At 35.7% G+C, this 16,550-nt stretch overlaps 2 protein-coding genes across 6 annotated transcripts in view; one reads left to right on the plus strand and one right to left on the minus strand.

The window, feature by feature from the left end:
- RUNX2 (RUNX family transcription factor 2) overlaps positions 1–3,734 on the minus strand; it is a 225,308-nt gene extending 221,574 nt beyond the window's left edge. For 3 of the 5 annotated variants that reach the window (XM_065681817.1, XM_065681816.1, XM_065681815.1), the window contains exons 1-2: positions 3,603–3,732; positions 3,276–3,392 (exon numbers count right to left, since the gene is read on the minus strand). In XM_065681817.1, the coding sequence (XP_065537889.1) occupies positions 3,276–3,333 (58 nt within the window). In that variant the 5' untranslated portion in view covers positions 3,334–3,392; positions 3,603–3,732. Of the gene's footprint in view, positions 1–3,275; positions 3,393–3,602 lie in introns of all 5 variants that reach the window. The other 2 variants (XM_065681813.1, XM_065681811.1) reach the window with 1 other exon arrangement.
- The window catches only part of SUPT3H (SPT3 homolog, SAGA and STAGA complex component), a 276,015-nt gene that overhangs the window by 44,214 nt on the left and 215,251 nt on the right, over positions 1–16,550 (plus strand). The gene's annotated exons all lie outside the window — the stretch shown is intronic.

Below are 16,550 nucleotides of genomic sequence, written 5' to 3' on the forward strand. Positions count from 1 at the left end.
TATTTTATACACAGGGTAGTGATTTCTGAGGTTTTGCTTAACGGTTACAATAATATGAATGTGTTAGAGCTGTAACATACAGAACATTCTCCTCTATATATGTAGATAATGAAGAAGGATCTGTCCCTCTTTTATCAATATCTTAATTAAAATACCCCCCCCCAAGATTCCTTACCAAATAATAAAGCAATTCAGAATTGAAATCTACAAAGGGTTTGTTTTTTTGAAGAACGAGGTGACAGTGAAGAGTATTTTAATGAAAGCCAAGCAAATATTTTGTTGTTAACTTGAAGACTTTCATTTATATTTAGCATGTTTGTCTATTGGGATCAGGTTCCAGAAGTTATTTGTGAAATTACTGATTAAATTATCAGCCAATTTCTGATCTGTTAGCTTTCTTCAGTGAAATCCTCCTATGAAGATGCACAGAACGTATTTGAAAATAGGGAGGTTTTTTAATTGTAAGTGCTGTGGAGGCATTTCAGAAGTATTTCATTCCCTGATGTACTTTGTGTAAACAATGTTTACCAAATTTTCTAATATATATATATATATATACTGCTTCGAGCTTTTTTGCATAGTTTTTATTTTGAGCAGTTTTTTTCTTCAAATGATGCAGATGTGAATGTAATAGTCTTTGCTAGTTGAAACTAATGCACTTACATTTAGAAGCTTTAGATGATTTACACAGGCATGATGCAGTCAAAACCTGTGTGTAATTAGCATAAGGTAGAAATACTCTGGATGTGAAACGCAGCATCTAGTTAATTCAAATGTACTTAATTGTAGAGGAATATATATATTCACATTAATTAGGAAGGGATTTTTTCTCTTCACGACTCTTGTTTTCTCTTTCATATGAAGTCGAAAACAGATAGACAAAACTAAGTGAATTGAGAATTTTCAGAAGTGTGGTTAATGGCATAGATTAGCAACCATGCTAGTTAATCATCTTAGCATTGTTTTCCTTCCCTATGATTACTTGTTATTATGTTTCATAAGTTAATTCTTGAAGAGAAACGTAATTAAATTCAACAGTCCTGAAAGGAATAACGTGGAGATGTGAGTAGAAGGAGATAGAGGCAGTACAGAAAGGATGAACAGATCATGTGTTCTGACATACAATTGGTAGGAAATGGCAAATTTACGAGTAACTTGGGTCTTCTCACTTTTGTTCTTTTAAAAATATATTCTGTATCATTTTCATGCAGGTTGGGTTTTTTTTAGCTTTGGTTTTAGCTAAAGATACATTGCTTACATATTGATAGAGCTGCTGAGATTTATAGTCCCTCACACCCATTCTTTGTGCCCAAAGTGCCATTTCTGTGACCAAACCTATTTAGTGAATTTTAGGGAAAAGCATTATTCACGTTACAGAACTTCTCCCTTGCTTTAGGAGTGATCAAAAGTAGATGAATTAAGCAGTCAGCACTCCATGTTTTGATAGTTTTAGCCAACTAAATTTCTTCTAATCTCTTTTGGAAGTAAAAGCAAAAGAAAGTCCCTATACATGTAAACTGTATTTCCTGTTGTAAACACTGGGATAATGTGGTCTGGCTACGCTTCTGCTGTGCTTCATTAAGACAGCAGTTTCGGTAGAAAAGCTACTTACCAGCTTTGTGTTAGTATTTCAGCTCAATGTTCGGTGTGTTATAGCTACACGACCAGCCACACATTATGTTATCTCTTCTGCTCTCTATAGATCCTAAATTAAACTGGTCTCTCTCCTGGAAGAAGCTGTTGCACTGTCCCACACTATTCTGTATTTCTTTTCATACACACAGTCTTAACAGCTTATTCATGGGCTTGACTGGGAACTGGTCAAAGCATATGAAGTAGGAGGGGTAAAAGGAACTCCAGTCATCATTTCATTACAATACAAACTTAATAGGGATGTATATACTGAAAATGGTTCTAGCATTGTTGTTTTTTGTAGAAGGGGGGTAGGGGAAGAAAATAAATAGGTTTAGCTGCAATCCCAAAATGGTTTCAACATGACGGACACCATTAAGAATATCTTGTAAGTTCTCAGAATTTTATTTTCTTATCTTTCAGAATTTTCAGTCAGTTTTCCTGATGTCTCAGTAAAAGATGCTTTGAAAAAAAAATGGAATATACTTCTTACTGCTCATCAAGGATGAGTAGAATACAGCATTTTCCAACACGCTTTAAAATAAAACTTGCTTTTACTTGCAGATAAATTACTTAGTCATATTCAGTTTTATTTAATGTTCTGTGAGGTGCTCTATACTGGTTTTTAAGACTGTGTTTCAGAGGAAGAAGCTTTTCAAAGTAATGATAGAGGTGCAACTTCGTAGCGTATTTATGATTTTTATAGGCATGCATGTATGCAGTGCATATAAATAATTGCCTTAGAATATATATATATTTCTTAAAGAAATCTGCTTTTACCATTCAGAATATTGAAGTAAATATTTGGCAGTGCTTTTCTACAAAGTTTTTAAAATACCACTTTCAATTAAAGCTTAAATTCATCAGCATGTTAAATCATGTATTTTTTATTTCATAGCTTAATATTTTTATGCATGAATGTTTTGCCTTGTTCGTAATAAATGTAATAAGAATTTGCTTTTATAAATGAATATATTATCACATGCTTTGCTGTGCAATGAGGGCAACAAAAGACTAAAGAACTGCAGATGTACACTGATAAATTCAGCTGATATATATGCTTAAAAATAAGATGTCTGGAACAAAGATAGGGCAGTTATGGGTAGGACAGGCTGCTATATGCTACTTATTTTCATCAGGGTTAAAGAATAAGCAGTCTTAAGTCTTATAATTTTTGTCTCTTTCAATATCTTCCGTTAACCAGTCATGGTGGGTGCATCTGTAAGTGTTAGGCTTTACACCAGAGTTCTGAATAAGATATTCTGTGCTGTTGTTGGTAAATTCACAAAGTACTTGATCTTTTTCCCTAGGATAATATTAAGCATTAGATTAGATCCCATCAGACTCTTCTGAATTTGTGTAGCTACACCTTGACCCAGGTGACAGCTGAGCACACCTGCTGTCAAACACTAAGGACTTCATTTCGCTCAGCTTGTCAGCTAACAAATTTGTCCATAAATCTGCAGAAGTTTACGGTGACTTCTCTCTCCTCCCCTCTCCTCCCCAAAAAATCCAAGTAAGCTATTTTAACACCTTCACATCCCATTCAGCAGGTTTCTACTTAGATAACTGTAACCAGCATTATTAAAAGTAAGAAAACTCCCGACAACGGAAACCAGAAACTCAAATATTGTAGTACTTACCCCAAAAGAAGTTTTGCTGACATGGTGTCACTGAACTGAACAGGCTGTTTGATGCCATAGTCCCTCTCGGTTCACTCAGAGCTTTCACCTTCTGGTGTAAATACTTGGATCCTCAAACTGAAAACACAAACCATAGCCAAACCTTGTTTTAGTTTTACAGTGTTCCTGGGTTGCACAGACTCTACAGTTGGTTTTTTCCCTGTCAAAAAATTGTGTAGCACTGGTAACATGTGAAAAGCAAGGAAACAAAACAAAAAAAAAGGGAGAATAAGCAAATATTTGAAGGACCTACTATTACTGCATAGACTGTGGTTAGAGAGCACTTACTGACTCTGTTGGTCTCAGTGGCTGGTAGTGACCTGCGGAGATTAACCATTTAAAAACCAGAGACTTCTTTGCTGTCCTCCTGGAGAAAGTTTGCACCGCACTTGTGGTTCTGTGGTTGTTTGTGAGGCGAATGAAGCATTCACACAATCCAAAAAAGCAAAAGCTTTAAAACTCCTTTTTTTTTTTTGCAAGCACTGTTACTGGAGCGAGCGAGTCATGTGGCTGTGACATCAGGACTCCAAGTAGGACTGCCTACACTGGGGCTTTTTCTTTCTCTCTCTCTTCCCCCCTCCCTTTCTTTTTTCTTTTTTTTTTTTCCCTCTTTCTCTTTTTTTTTTTTTTCTTTTTTTTAGATATTTTGACAAAAGGCCCGTGGTAAGGCCCTTCCTGGCATCCAGAAGGATATAGCTTTTTAATTTTTGTGACTCATGAGGATTTGGAGAGAGTACAAAATGCTGTAAGAGCCCATACTTCTGTACAGTTAAAGCATATGGACAGCAGAACTTTATTTGTACTCTCGGTTCAGGTTCCCCCCACTCTTCTTCCCCCCTCCTTTTTTTTTTTTTTATTCTTTTTTTTTTTTTTTTTTTAAATCCCCTTTTCGCTCCCTTCTTCATTATTGTGTCTGTGGAAAAGTGAGCAAAATTGGCACAAGTGGCTGTGTGAAATTCTGAACAACAGTGATGATTTACAATAATTTACATCTTTGGATTGTATCACGATCTTGGGTCTGCTTCATATTTACTGGGTGGCTGGATTCCTTCTGTTTTACTTTTTCTCCTTGTCGTCTTATACTTGTGAATCTGTAACTCATTGTAAGAAACTTTACCTTTCCTAAGGTCTAGTAGCAGGCTGCTTGTTGGGCTTGTGTTTTTTACTGTAATTGGCTGTCACAGAAGTGTTAGTCTGGGGATTCCTTTGCAAATCTTAAATCACGTCTGCCTTGCTTTACATGCCTTCAAAACTACTTAGCAGTTTTATGTAATGCAAATTAAGGGCAATTATGTTTCTTTTATATTTTGGGCAAAATATGTCATTTGGATATCATAATTAGTTGAGTAATGCAGTATAAGTGATGCTTTTGAATACCAGTATGGCTGGGATTTAATGTGGACGTTGCATAACAGAATGAACTGTGAGAGTTGGAAGGTTTTGATTGCGCTTTACATTAATTGCTTATTATAGTTTCAGTGTTTAAGAGGAATAGAACAGTCCTAGACTTTTTGGGAGACTATAAATAACTTTATTCACCAGTTAATGTTAACACTTAGTTTTAAAATGAAACATAAATTTGATGCATATGTAAGATTTTATACTTAATATCATATGTGTGCATGTGTGTATAATATTTTTTATATACTTAACATATTGTAAGTTTGACTTTGATTGTGTAATATAAGCCTTTACTGTACCAGGACAGAGTGGGTTAACAAAAGCAGTATTTTTTTGTTTATAATAGAGGCTTTGAAATAAATTGCAAAATGCTGTGTGTAGTAAGGAATAATGTGCACAGACAGTGTGTATTAGTAGTCTTGATTTGCTCACTCAGATTCAGAACAAAATTGGAAACATCTTTGAGAAAGTATCTTATTTTTTGCCTCTTTGGACGTTATATCTAGAACTTCTCTTATTAGCCTGATTGTATCTTAGATGCACTGTATTTTTTTATTTGTTGCTGAGTGATTTTTTAATTTTTCTCTTCTGTTTTTTTGTCATATATATATATTTGGAAGCAGAAGAATTGTGTAAAGCATTTTCTAGATATTGCTCAGCTTTTATTTCTAAAATACAATACATCTCTTTGAAGCTGCTATCCCTCCTTTTTAATTTTCCTCTTTGTCCTTAGCTGTCCCAGTAAGATACTGGCCACAAATGATGTGAAATGAGTATCTGGAGGTATGAGTGGAGAGCAGGTTCTCTGTTTTGCAGGGATGGAGAGAAAATGGAAAGGGAGATGTCAGTAAAAATTACAGATTTGTGTTTTGATTTATTAAAGCAACATAAAACCGTTTTCATAAGAACCTTGGAAGTTACTAGGTATTGTCAAATTTATAAAATTCTGCCTTAAAATGAAGACAGAGTATTCTGCAAATCACCCATCTTATGCAAAATAAGGGCGATATTTAATTCTCCTAATGACGGATTGCTTTTATTTCTTTAGATTTTCACAGTATGATTGTGACTATCAGTGAAAAGAAGTTAAGGATATAAAAAGATGGTCAGAATGATAATCTTCTCATATAAACAAAATATGTTTGTATGCATTACAGTTTTAATCAACCTTCGATGCAGCCAAAGCTTTTGGAGGTTGCTGCCACTGTGATTTGTGGAAGTCTTAATTGTAAGCACGATTTTTTTCAACTACAGTTATGCACTGAAGTTATTTATCAACTTCTGTTTGGTGATAGGTAGACTCAGTATTTTTATAGAATAGGTAACTCATGTCTTGATCTTAAATACTTGTTTTAGTTTATGTAAAAAGTTGTTTGATTTTTAAAAGTTCAGAACTTAGTCACATCTTTAGTATGAGCATATTGAACTTCCTACAGAAGTCTGAATTTTAAAACTTGTTACATTGGAATACTGTGCTCTGGCTTTCTCTGGAATCTGCTTTCACTTGTGTACATTCTCTAACTTCTAACTTTGTTAGAGTGGATAGGATACCTTTCTAAGATTTGTTGGGTTTTTTTTACTGTACATACTTTTTCACCTGTCAATCAAGACCACTACAGGGAAGTCTTCATCTAAGACAAAATCCGTTAAAAGCAGAAAAAAGACTTCAACTGAGTAATCAAGACGTAGTTTGCAGAAACTGTTGCTGAAAAAATGCAACTTTTTAAGTATAGAGACATTGTGAAGCTAAACTTCACGCAGACCTAATACCTGGGAAACTGACAACTTCTTTCAGTATAGTTTGGATGAATGAATCCTGAAAATCCGCTATAAAGCCAGTGTCGTGATTGTAGACTAATGCTTGACAGCCTTTTGTTTAAAGGGTATATCTACAAAATTCAAAGTAAACTTTTGTGTTGCATAGGGGGATGCTTTAAGTCCCAATTACACTTACAAAGGAAGTGTTTGTTAAGGAATTTCTCTGGTAAATTATGAGCTTGATCTTTGACGGCAAATGAAATCTTATTTTAAACCAATTGTAATGCAGCACTAAAAGATAATTACGCCTTTCCACTTTTTTTTCTGAAATGTGTTTTGAAACTTTTAAGCCGTGCTTTATTTCCAAACATTTTGCCTTATGTCACTCAAAGTTCATACAGCATATAAACAGTAGGATACCCTGCTGAAAGTTTATTTGTACTTAAATGTTTGTTTCTGTGCTACAACTGGAGAGAGATAAATATTCTCCTAGAGCAGTGTGATGACAAACTTGTTAAATTGCACTTACTTGCAAGTTTTACAGTATCTACTGTAACAAGATGCTGATTTTTGTAATACAGAAATTCCTGATTCAGTTTCCTCAGACGTAGGTATTAACTGTAGGTGTTACTAACGTATCTGTTTCCACTAGAGCAACATTTTCTGCTCCCCCCACTCCCACCTTGATCTGGGGAGTGAGACCTCTCTCCTTGGCTCTTTTTTTTATAGCTTATAAGTAATTCTATTTTTTAAAGGTATAGCACTGTGTTTTCTGATGATTCTTAGCTAGTATATTTAATGTACCATTTCATTTAGAGTATTTGTGCCTTTTATGGAATTTTTTGTTGCTAGATGTGGCTATCTCTTAGACTTCGAATTTCCAGCATACCTGCAACAGCTTCTAGGATGCTTACATCACATATACTGTGATATCACATATACTGTTAAAATCAACTGCTTCTTAATTAAAAACATTGTAACAGCAAGGTTATTTTAGTAGTCCTTCATTTAAAAATACTTACTGGAGTTTTACTGCTGCCTTTTAATGACTTTCTGTTCTCTGCCATATAGCCTTTTTCTAAGTTTGATATGGTTTGAAGTAGCCAGTGCCTGGGACCACTAAAAATACAGAGTGGGAAAAATTGCTGTTACATCTCTAGTATAAATAAATGTTGTCTGTTTTCTGCACAGTGGAATCAGGCTACTGAAGAATCAAATTAAACCTTAAACTGAAGTGTTATTTAAATTAAAAGGATGGTCATCTTCTGTTAACCAGTGAGTACATCATGTAATAATGGGTAGTAATAAATAGTTTTCATTCATCTTCAGTTGCCAGCTGTCTCGCTGCTTCATAGCATGTAAAATATATTCTCCAGTGAAATAATATAACCCTGACCAGGCTTTGAATAAGGGGCTACATCTTAATGGCCAAATGGGTCACATCTTCATTATTCTTGCTGCAGATAAGTTTATTCTGAAAAGTGTTAGTTTTCCTGTGTTCCTCAAATGCTGTACAGTTATTGAGAAAAAAAAAAAAAGCCCTTTTGGGTGGACATGGGCGTTCTAAACAGTCAGTATACAGTGTTTAAGATTCTAGCTGTTTTCTCCTGTATGTTTTTGGGTAGTTTTTTTTTTTTTCCTTTTTTAAAGTCAACTTGCAGAAAATATGGGAAACTTGTCTCATATAACAGCTGAGGATGTGGCTAGGTTAAGGCAGGAAACTGCTACCCACAATGCAATGTTACATACACTACCACTTAATAAAATTTATTTCAAACATGCTACTGACAAAACCAAAGAAAAATAATATCCTAACTATGCTAGTTAGTACACTAAATATATCTAGGGAAAAGTGAAAGTAATCTCTCTAGAGCCTTTCTTGCTTCTGGGATACAACGCTACCAGTAGTTAAACCAGAACAGATCTCAGTAGTTAAAAGCAGTGACCTATTTTTGGCAAATATTCACATCACTCTGGAAACAAATGATTATATGCTTTTTAATAACAGTCAAAGTTATTTTATATCAACAGAATTCAGATAAGCTCTCTTTTCACATAGTTTTAAAACCGGCAGCTTTTCTTGCTTCATCCAGTTTTCACTGAATCTTACCTTTACTGCAGCCAAGCAGCCTTTTACCTCTCGTTCCCACTTAACCTGCTTGTAGGTTGGTGTGAAAATATTTTCCATGTCATATGTGAGAAAGGAACTGAGAAGAGCAAAGTTCATCTTTCTAGATTATATGAAGATTTAAAGGTTCTGGTTGTTTTATTTGATTGCCTGCAGTTTGAAGAATATGTTAATCTATAAGAGGTAAATAAGGTAAAAACTAAGGTAAATTTAATAGACTTGAATCTTCTATTATTATTTCCAAGTATCAGAGGTATGTGGACAACGCGTATGAAGTCATTAATGCTGCTATGCCATAAATGTCCTGAAAGTCTTATTCTAGATGTATTTTTTTCTGTTTGTGTTTTAAATGCACGTATATTAAGGGTGATCCTCTTACAGAACATTTTTGAAGCATTTGCCTCTATAGTTAGAGAACAATTATCAAGAACAGCTGCTGTAGTGCTGTGGATCCTATCCATGGACTCATGGTGGTCTGCTGAACAACGTTCTTCAAGTTTGACAGGTGAGACAGAGACTCTCCAGTGCCACTACTTTTGGATGAATCTAGCTGTGGTTGGAGAAAGTGCATCTTGCCAAAATATATGGGTAAGACCACACACAGTCTTTAAAATAGTTATTGTAAGCTTATTTTTAGGCAATACATGTCTTGACAGTTCTTTTATTTGCATGCCAGTTTCACTGCTGCTTATAGATTTTTCATTTATTTTAGTAATGGCAATTGCAGATTTAGATCTATGTTTGTAAAGCTTCTGCACATCATTTACACTGGAAAAATACAGACTTGCTACTTTCAAACCTCAGTCAAGATTAGGGAACAGATTTTAAAAAATACTAAAGCAGAGTATACACGCTCTTCAGATTTGGTGTCAGTGTTCTCCTACTAAACCCCTTTTTCAGGGCCATAGTTCAGCAATAAAAATTTGCTTCTGGTTTTAAAATTACACCAGTTTCAGTAGCTTCTGTGCTCATGTAAGTCTGCAGCAATATAGAATTAAGACATGAAATTAGTTTAGTATGTAATAAAACCATTTTTAAAAATTGCATAGTTATTAAATACTGAATTTAGAAACTGTATTGAATTTATAACTTCTGGACAGTATTTTTCATGTGTATTTTAGTGTGTAGAATATCCATTGCATTCTAAGTGACTGCTTCAACAGTTGGCTTCATAATGGGGATTTAAAATATTGTATGTTTAACTGACAGTACAGAAAGGGTGTTGCACCCTGTAGAATTTCTGAGTAAACAATAGCCATTTGGTAACTTTCAGAACAGATGTTTTTTAAATACCCCAAGAGAAATTAAATGTAATACTGAAATGGAATATCATAAACTGTTCATTGGGTAGTGATGCTTTAAAGTTATGGATACATAATGACATGTTTTTTTTCCCTTTTTCTGTATTTTCCAGATTATCTTGCATAATTAATGTAGGACTGTTTCTCAAAAGAACATTACTCATTTTTTATTACTTACCATTGCATAGGACCGTTGTTTATAGCAGCAGACTTTACAGACAATTAAGGAAATAGTCACTGCCCTGAGGAGTATACAATTAAATATATGCAGGTAGCCATTTAAGGAAAGTATGAAAAAGAGTGAAGGGAAAAACCCCACTTAATGAACTTAATAAAAATGAGTGATTTGAAGAAATTCGTGGAGGAGGAAGAGTAGTAAGTTTTGATTTTATTATTAACTTTTTCCACATATTCTACTATGAAGAGTGTTATTTATTTGCGTGCAATTGGCTGGTCTTGTTATCTGCTTGAACTTGAACATGATGCCTGATCATCATAGTTGCTTCTCTGTACTTTTGAAGAAAAAAACCCAACCAACCAAAAAACCAATCGAAACCAACCAAACCCCAACCACCCCCACCAAACCCCACCCCATAACATTTCCTTATGCAATTAATGCAAGTTAAATTATTTCTGTGATGTTTATGGTGTCTACATAAGTTTAAGATTCACAGTGCTGTAAACAGTATAGGAAGGAAGCAGTAGTAGTTTCATCTTTTCTCCCATGTATCTCCCCCCATTCTTTTTTTTTTTTAAGATATATTTAGTACCTGACCTGGATCTACTTCCTTTCCACAGCTTGTCAACAGCCTAAGCTTTCCCTTGTAATTAAAAATGTATTGTGGTTTTCTGTTGGAGAAAAGATCTGAAGATCATTCATGAGAAAGAGATTCGAAAAGAGGATGAGAGAGGCATAGAAGGAATAAAATTGGGAGGAAGAGAGCTAGAAAAAGAAGATTGTGTTGGTTTTTAATGAGCTTTTTTAACAGTGTGGCTTCCATTTTTGTAGAGAAGGAATACTGAAGGTGAGGAGCAGTGAAGACACTGAAAGAGGATGAAGAACAAAACCATGCAGCCTTTTCATGGTGACAGTATACATAGAGAAAATTTCCAATGTGAAACCCAGTTTGTTCTGGAATAGCCAGAAACTGAAATACTGGATACTGGAAGCACCAGTAACTTCAGATACTAGAAGCAGCCCCACTGGGTTCAGTGTGGCCATGAGCTCATTTGGAGTGAATTGGCCTGTCTGCATGGCACTTAAAATAGCCTGTGTAGGTATGCCTAAAGAATAATAGAAGAGAATCAAGCTGGGTTGGAAGGAGTATGGGAAATGTTTATATTAAATTTCCATCACAAGTTCTGTGTTGGAGATTTGGTTTGTTGTTTTTTTCACAGTTGGAGAAAGCAGGTGGTATTTATAGATAGTCGATTCACCAATGTTCAGAGAAGCAGATGTCAGATTTTAGTTTTGTCATGCTCTGAGTAACAGACCACTTAATAACTGAGTAGTGGTAATTAAGAAACAATATACAAATGAATTATAGTCATTCCTTCCACTCATACCTCCTCCTCCTCTGACCTTCCAGCTCCAAAAGCGAGGAAACGGTGCTTCATTGTTAGAGAGAAACTGTAGTTTGGTTGCCAGAATCCAGACCTATACATCTAAGATAACACATTTGTCAAAGCTTGCATTATTTATTTGTTTTGTTGGGGTTGTTTTTGTGTGTGTGTTTTTTTTTTTTGTTTGTTTTTTGTTTGTTTGGCTTTTTTTTTTTTCCCCTAATGCTCAGTTATTTCATTACTTTAATCATTTATTTCTGTTCTGTTTGCATGGATAAATAATGATTTGTTTTAAGAAGCTACACCACTGCATATGTTTGTTAGCTCTGGGAGGGAGGTATCTAGTAAACACTAGACCAATCAACTGTGTGGAGTTGAGTAAAGAGGGGGCACAGAATTTGGAGACCCAGCCAGTAGTTAAAATGAATTGTTATGTTTCTATTTCAAGAGCAAATGTAGATTCTGGGTCTGCTGCTGTTTGCAGTGTGAGAGGTCAAAGGTGCTAAGCAGAATGACATTCTGCATTTTGCCATAAAAAGATGATGATGGACAGCTTAGGGACTATTGCGTATTGCCTGCTAATTACAATGTATATGAAGATAGGCCAGAGCAATGAATGTGCATGTAATGCCCAAATCGCCTTTTGAACTATATGGCCAAATTTCTTTCTAGCGACTGGAACTTGGTTGCTCAAAGCCTGGTCCAACCTGGTCTAGTGGAAGGTGTCCCTGACCATAGCAGGGGGGGTGGGACTGGATGATCTTTAAGGTCCCTTCCAACCCAGACCATTCCAGGATTCTGTGATTCTGTGAAGGTATAACAGTGCTCTGGGCAGTTTACTACTTTGCCAAAAAGCCCTAAGCTCAAAGGATTTTTGTGAGCCAGAGTTCATTCTCATGGCATGGATTCTTAAGATTGGGGCCCTCAGAAATAGCTGTGTTCTCCATAATGTGCAAAATCAGCTAACCTGTATCTTTCACATTTTGTGCCTTTGCATCTGTAAAGGTGGAGTACATTGTATTTTAAAAAGAAATATCAGTAACTCTTGGCATTTGGGAATAAGACAGGACTGTTCAGCATACAGAATTCTATTTTGCCATCTCTGTCCTGCTCATTCTATAAAATTTTTAATTGTTCTTTCTTTAAAGTTGTCTTGTATTATTTTTATTTCTTATGGAAATCTAAATGATTTTTTTTTCTTTTTAAGTCTGATTTGGCCCAGTGTGGGTTTGAAGCAGCTCTGCAGCAGAATGTTTATATTTCAGTTTCAGGAAAAATGATACCAGTCTGTTCAGAAATGGAATATTTGCAGTAGTAAGTGGCATCTTTACAAGCTAAACATAATGATCAAAGAGTTGAAGAAATAACAAATTTAGTTGTATTTTGGACAAAATTACAATGGAATAGCATTTAGTTTGTCATTTAGCTTCAGTATGATTTATTTTTCTTCTCTTTTAATTGAAGCACAAATCCAATTCATAACTGAATGCAGTGCAATCTTCTCATTTTCTGATGTGGATAGAAAAGATCTGTTCTATCTGTATATCAGAGCTACAGTAATTCAAGCTTATTTTTTCTCCTGAATAACTGAAATGAACTGAAAGAGTCAGATGTTCATTACATGACATTATTTTGCTCAGACACATTTTTAGAACTCATGAATTTTACAGAACACTAATGCTTTTCTTTTCAGCTCGCATTAGTAACTATTCCTAGACTGGACATATGACACAGATGCAGCTAAAATTGCGAAGATTTTCTACAAGATTGCCTTTGAATTTGAGGTGAAATCTGAAGAGCAACACAAATAGAACTATTACCAACTGATAGGGTGTTTGTTTTTTTTTTTTTTGTTTGCTTTTTTCCCCCTCCTTAAGTCTGTGTTCTTCTGTGAATCAAGTTTAGCCAAAACTGTACTTACTGGAAGAATAAGTTGATGAAACTAGTGAAGAAGTGCTAGAATTAAGATTTCCAGTGATCATTTGTACAGCCCCATTGTATGTGGTATATTAGAATAGAGTTAATTGATGGCATTTATTTTTTTTTTCATCCTTAGAAGTCCTGACTCATTCTTTACATGGAATGAATACTGCTCACTTCAGAGTTAGTTGTTCAGTGACTTTCTTTTTATCACTCAGTGCTCATTATATGGCTGTCTGCCACCTTTCCTGCACAGCATTCAAACTACTGTGAAGAATAATTACTAACTTTCATGTGCTTTTTTATGGCACATGTCTCACTATGAGAGTACTTAACGAATATTGTTTACTTTTTTTTCATAGTACACTTGTGAGAGAATTGTTGTTCTCTGTATCAGATACATAGTTTGGTGAAAGTGCAAGGGAATAAAATTAAAACCATAAAGGACAAATTAAACCCTAAACTTCAATTTAGTAACTACAGAACACACTAGGGTGTACTTTTTGTGAAAATGCTTTGCTTTATTTATACATCTTTATAAGTTTAAACAGCAAATTTTTTAACAATGGATGTATGAACTTCTGCAAATCAAATACTGTGGTTTAAACAAGGCATGGATAATTACTAAAAGGGGGCATGGTTAGGTGGAGTGTTGCTCTTATCTAGTATGATGCTTCTTTCTGCTTGTGCTTAGATAAAATTAATTGTATGTGTTTTCCAAACATGAAATTAACAACTCGAAATTCAGGATGTCCACTTTTATGATCAAGAGCTTACGCAGCCTTTTACAGGTTCCAGTGAGTAGCTTCATAGAGACCAAATGGTTTCGTCACAATACTGGAAGTAATAGATTAAGACTGCCAGTCTCCTTCACCTGAATACTAGAATCTTCATGTGCCCTAAACTCCTGATGCATTGGCCGTGTAGGTTGTTGGACAACTTGCAGGTGGCTCATACGTAGGAGAGTACTGTTCCCTGTGGTCCACTGCAGTGTAAAACAGGGCAAAGTGAGGTAAGCTGATGAGTCCTTAAATGATGTTTCTATCTCAATGGTTTGTGTCTTGCTTAAAAAGCATTAAGGATTTGATTATTTTGGTAGCTTTCATGCCAGCACTGACCTCTTGATGATCATTTGACATATTCCATGCACAGGAGCTATAAGCCATATGCAGATCACAAGCCAAAAAGATGCTTTGCTGTTTAGCACACTGATTCAAGAGGTGTGGATTCATTTTGCCATAGTCCTGCTTTGAGGTGTTCATTTAACAAACTCTGAAGTGTTTTGTTTAGTGAGAAATAGAGCATTTAAAATACCTCTTAGGGTCTCTGATATATTTTTTCATTTGCAAGTTATTGGTCTGTGGAAGTAGGGTGGGGAGAGGCACTCTTTCTGTGGGACTGTGGAAAGAATATTCAAACATTTTATATGCCTTTTATCTTTTTGCATTTCTTTTGATGGCTCTGTAGAAGTCTGTACACTATCATTCTTTTCCAGAATTCTTGTATTTCTGTGGAAAAGAGAAGAACCAAGAAAATTAGGAGAAAAAAAAATTTATTATTTCTGTATTGCTGCTTTTCACTTTGTTAGCAAACAGGGTACTTCTTAATAGAACTTGCTGTGTTTTATGTTCTCAGATACTAATTATTAGCTGCTTCTATCCTCCTTCATCCTTGTTTAGGAGGTAAACAAGTTTATTTCTGTTTTACATGTACATAAGGGAGACAGACTGGTTCTCGGTCTGAATCTGGGAGTTGGTAATACCTGTTCCACAATAACTACTAGACTTGCTGTTGAAAACATGTGGTTGTGTTCAGCTCTTAACATGCCTGCAGTCTTATTTAGTTCATTATTATACCAAGTCTTCTTTAGTTAAAGATGAAAAACTATGAAAATGTGTTGATAGGAACAGTCCTTAAGTAGCGTTATTGAATAAAGGTCTTTAGTAGATCTGACAATTTTCAATCCAAGCTTTGACCAGTGTTTTTTTATTGGCATTGAACTAGTCACTTCAACTTGCCATGCCTCTGTCTCGATTTGATTATTCCTCTAATTTACCATCCATCAGGAGTGATTATGCTGAATCTACTGCAATTTTATGGAGGTAAAAGTGCTGTAAAAAGCAGAGAGAATACTGTAGTGGCCAGAGGTTGTAGTCTGGGGCTTGAGAGGTGAGTTTAGCTGTGGCACTGAGCCACAGACTTCTCTTTGAACCTTCAGAAAATTAGGGAAATTGTTCTGTGCATCAGTTGGTCATTTGTAAAATGGGAACGATAGCTTTCTTTTTATTTCTTTTTTTTCTTTTTTTTTAATTTTAATATTTAATTTGTGTAATTTGAGGGATGTGAGCCACTGGCACGAGGCTATGATCTGCAGGCTTATGACTGAACGCCTCTAAGTCAGAATCCCGCCTAGACGTAGCGATACCACAGCGCCGCTGGCACCTCGGTGGGCTCACGATAGTGGTCGTTCAAGATTGACCCAGGAAATGACAGTCTTGCTCAGAATGTGCGGGTTAAAGCCCATCCTGAATCTTCGTTAGCAAAGGAGAACTATCTTCAAACCCAGGCTGATTGAGCTCATCTAGCCTTGTATGGTCTTCCAGCTAAGAGAAGGACACTCTTACAAAACCTGCGACCTGCGGACTTTGCTGTCACCATCCTAGCTCACTTGGCTGTGGCAGTTAAACCTCAGGTGTAAATGGTGGGGCCAGTTCTGCGCACACTGCCCTCACCTAAAAATCTACTGCGCAGGCTGGAAGGGCTTACTGACACTTGTCTGTATGGACAGGCGAGGGTCGAAAAGGCAGGTAACAAGGTGCATGGGAAGATGCAGATCCAACCTTGCATGTGGGCGGACCAGCACATGGGTAGCTCGAGATTATTCAGGAGATGACAGTCCTGGTCGGACACTCCCTGACTGCCTAAGCATCCTTTTCCAACCAGATTTGCATATCCCACATGCCCTTGGTCATCATGCTTGTAGTAAACGTGGTCAGAGCCCTTCCCAAATCTTCACTTGCAAGGTCAAGCCATCAGATACCAGTAATGGAGGATATAGGAGTACCAGAATTAAGACTGAATTTGTCTCTGTTATGTTTAATAAACCTTTTTATTCCCTTATAACTGAAAAATAGAGAAGACTGCTTGATACTTTACTATAGACGT

Source organism: Lathamus discolor, chromosome 5 (assembly GCF_037157495.1).
Source record: "Lathamus discolor isolate bLatDis1 chromosome 5, bLatDis1.hap1, whole genome shotgun sequence".
NCBI lineage: Eukaryota > Metazoa > Chordata > Aves > Psittaciformes > Psittacidae > Lathamus > Lathamus discolor.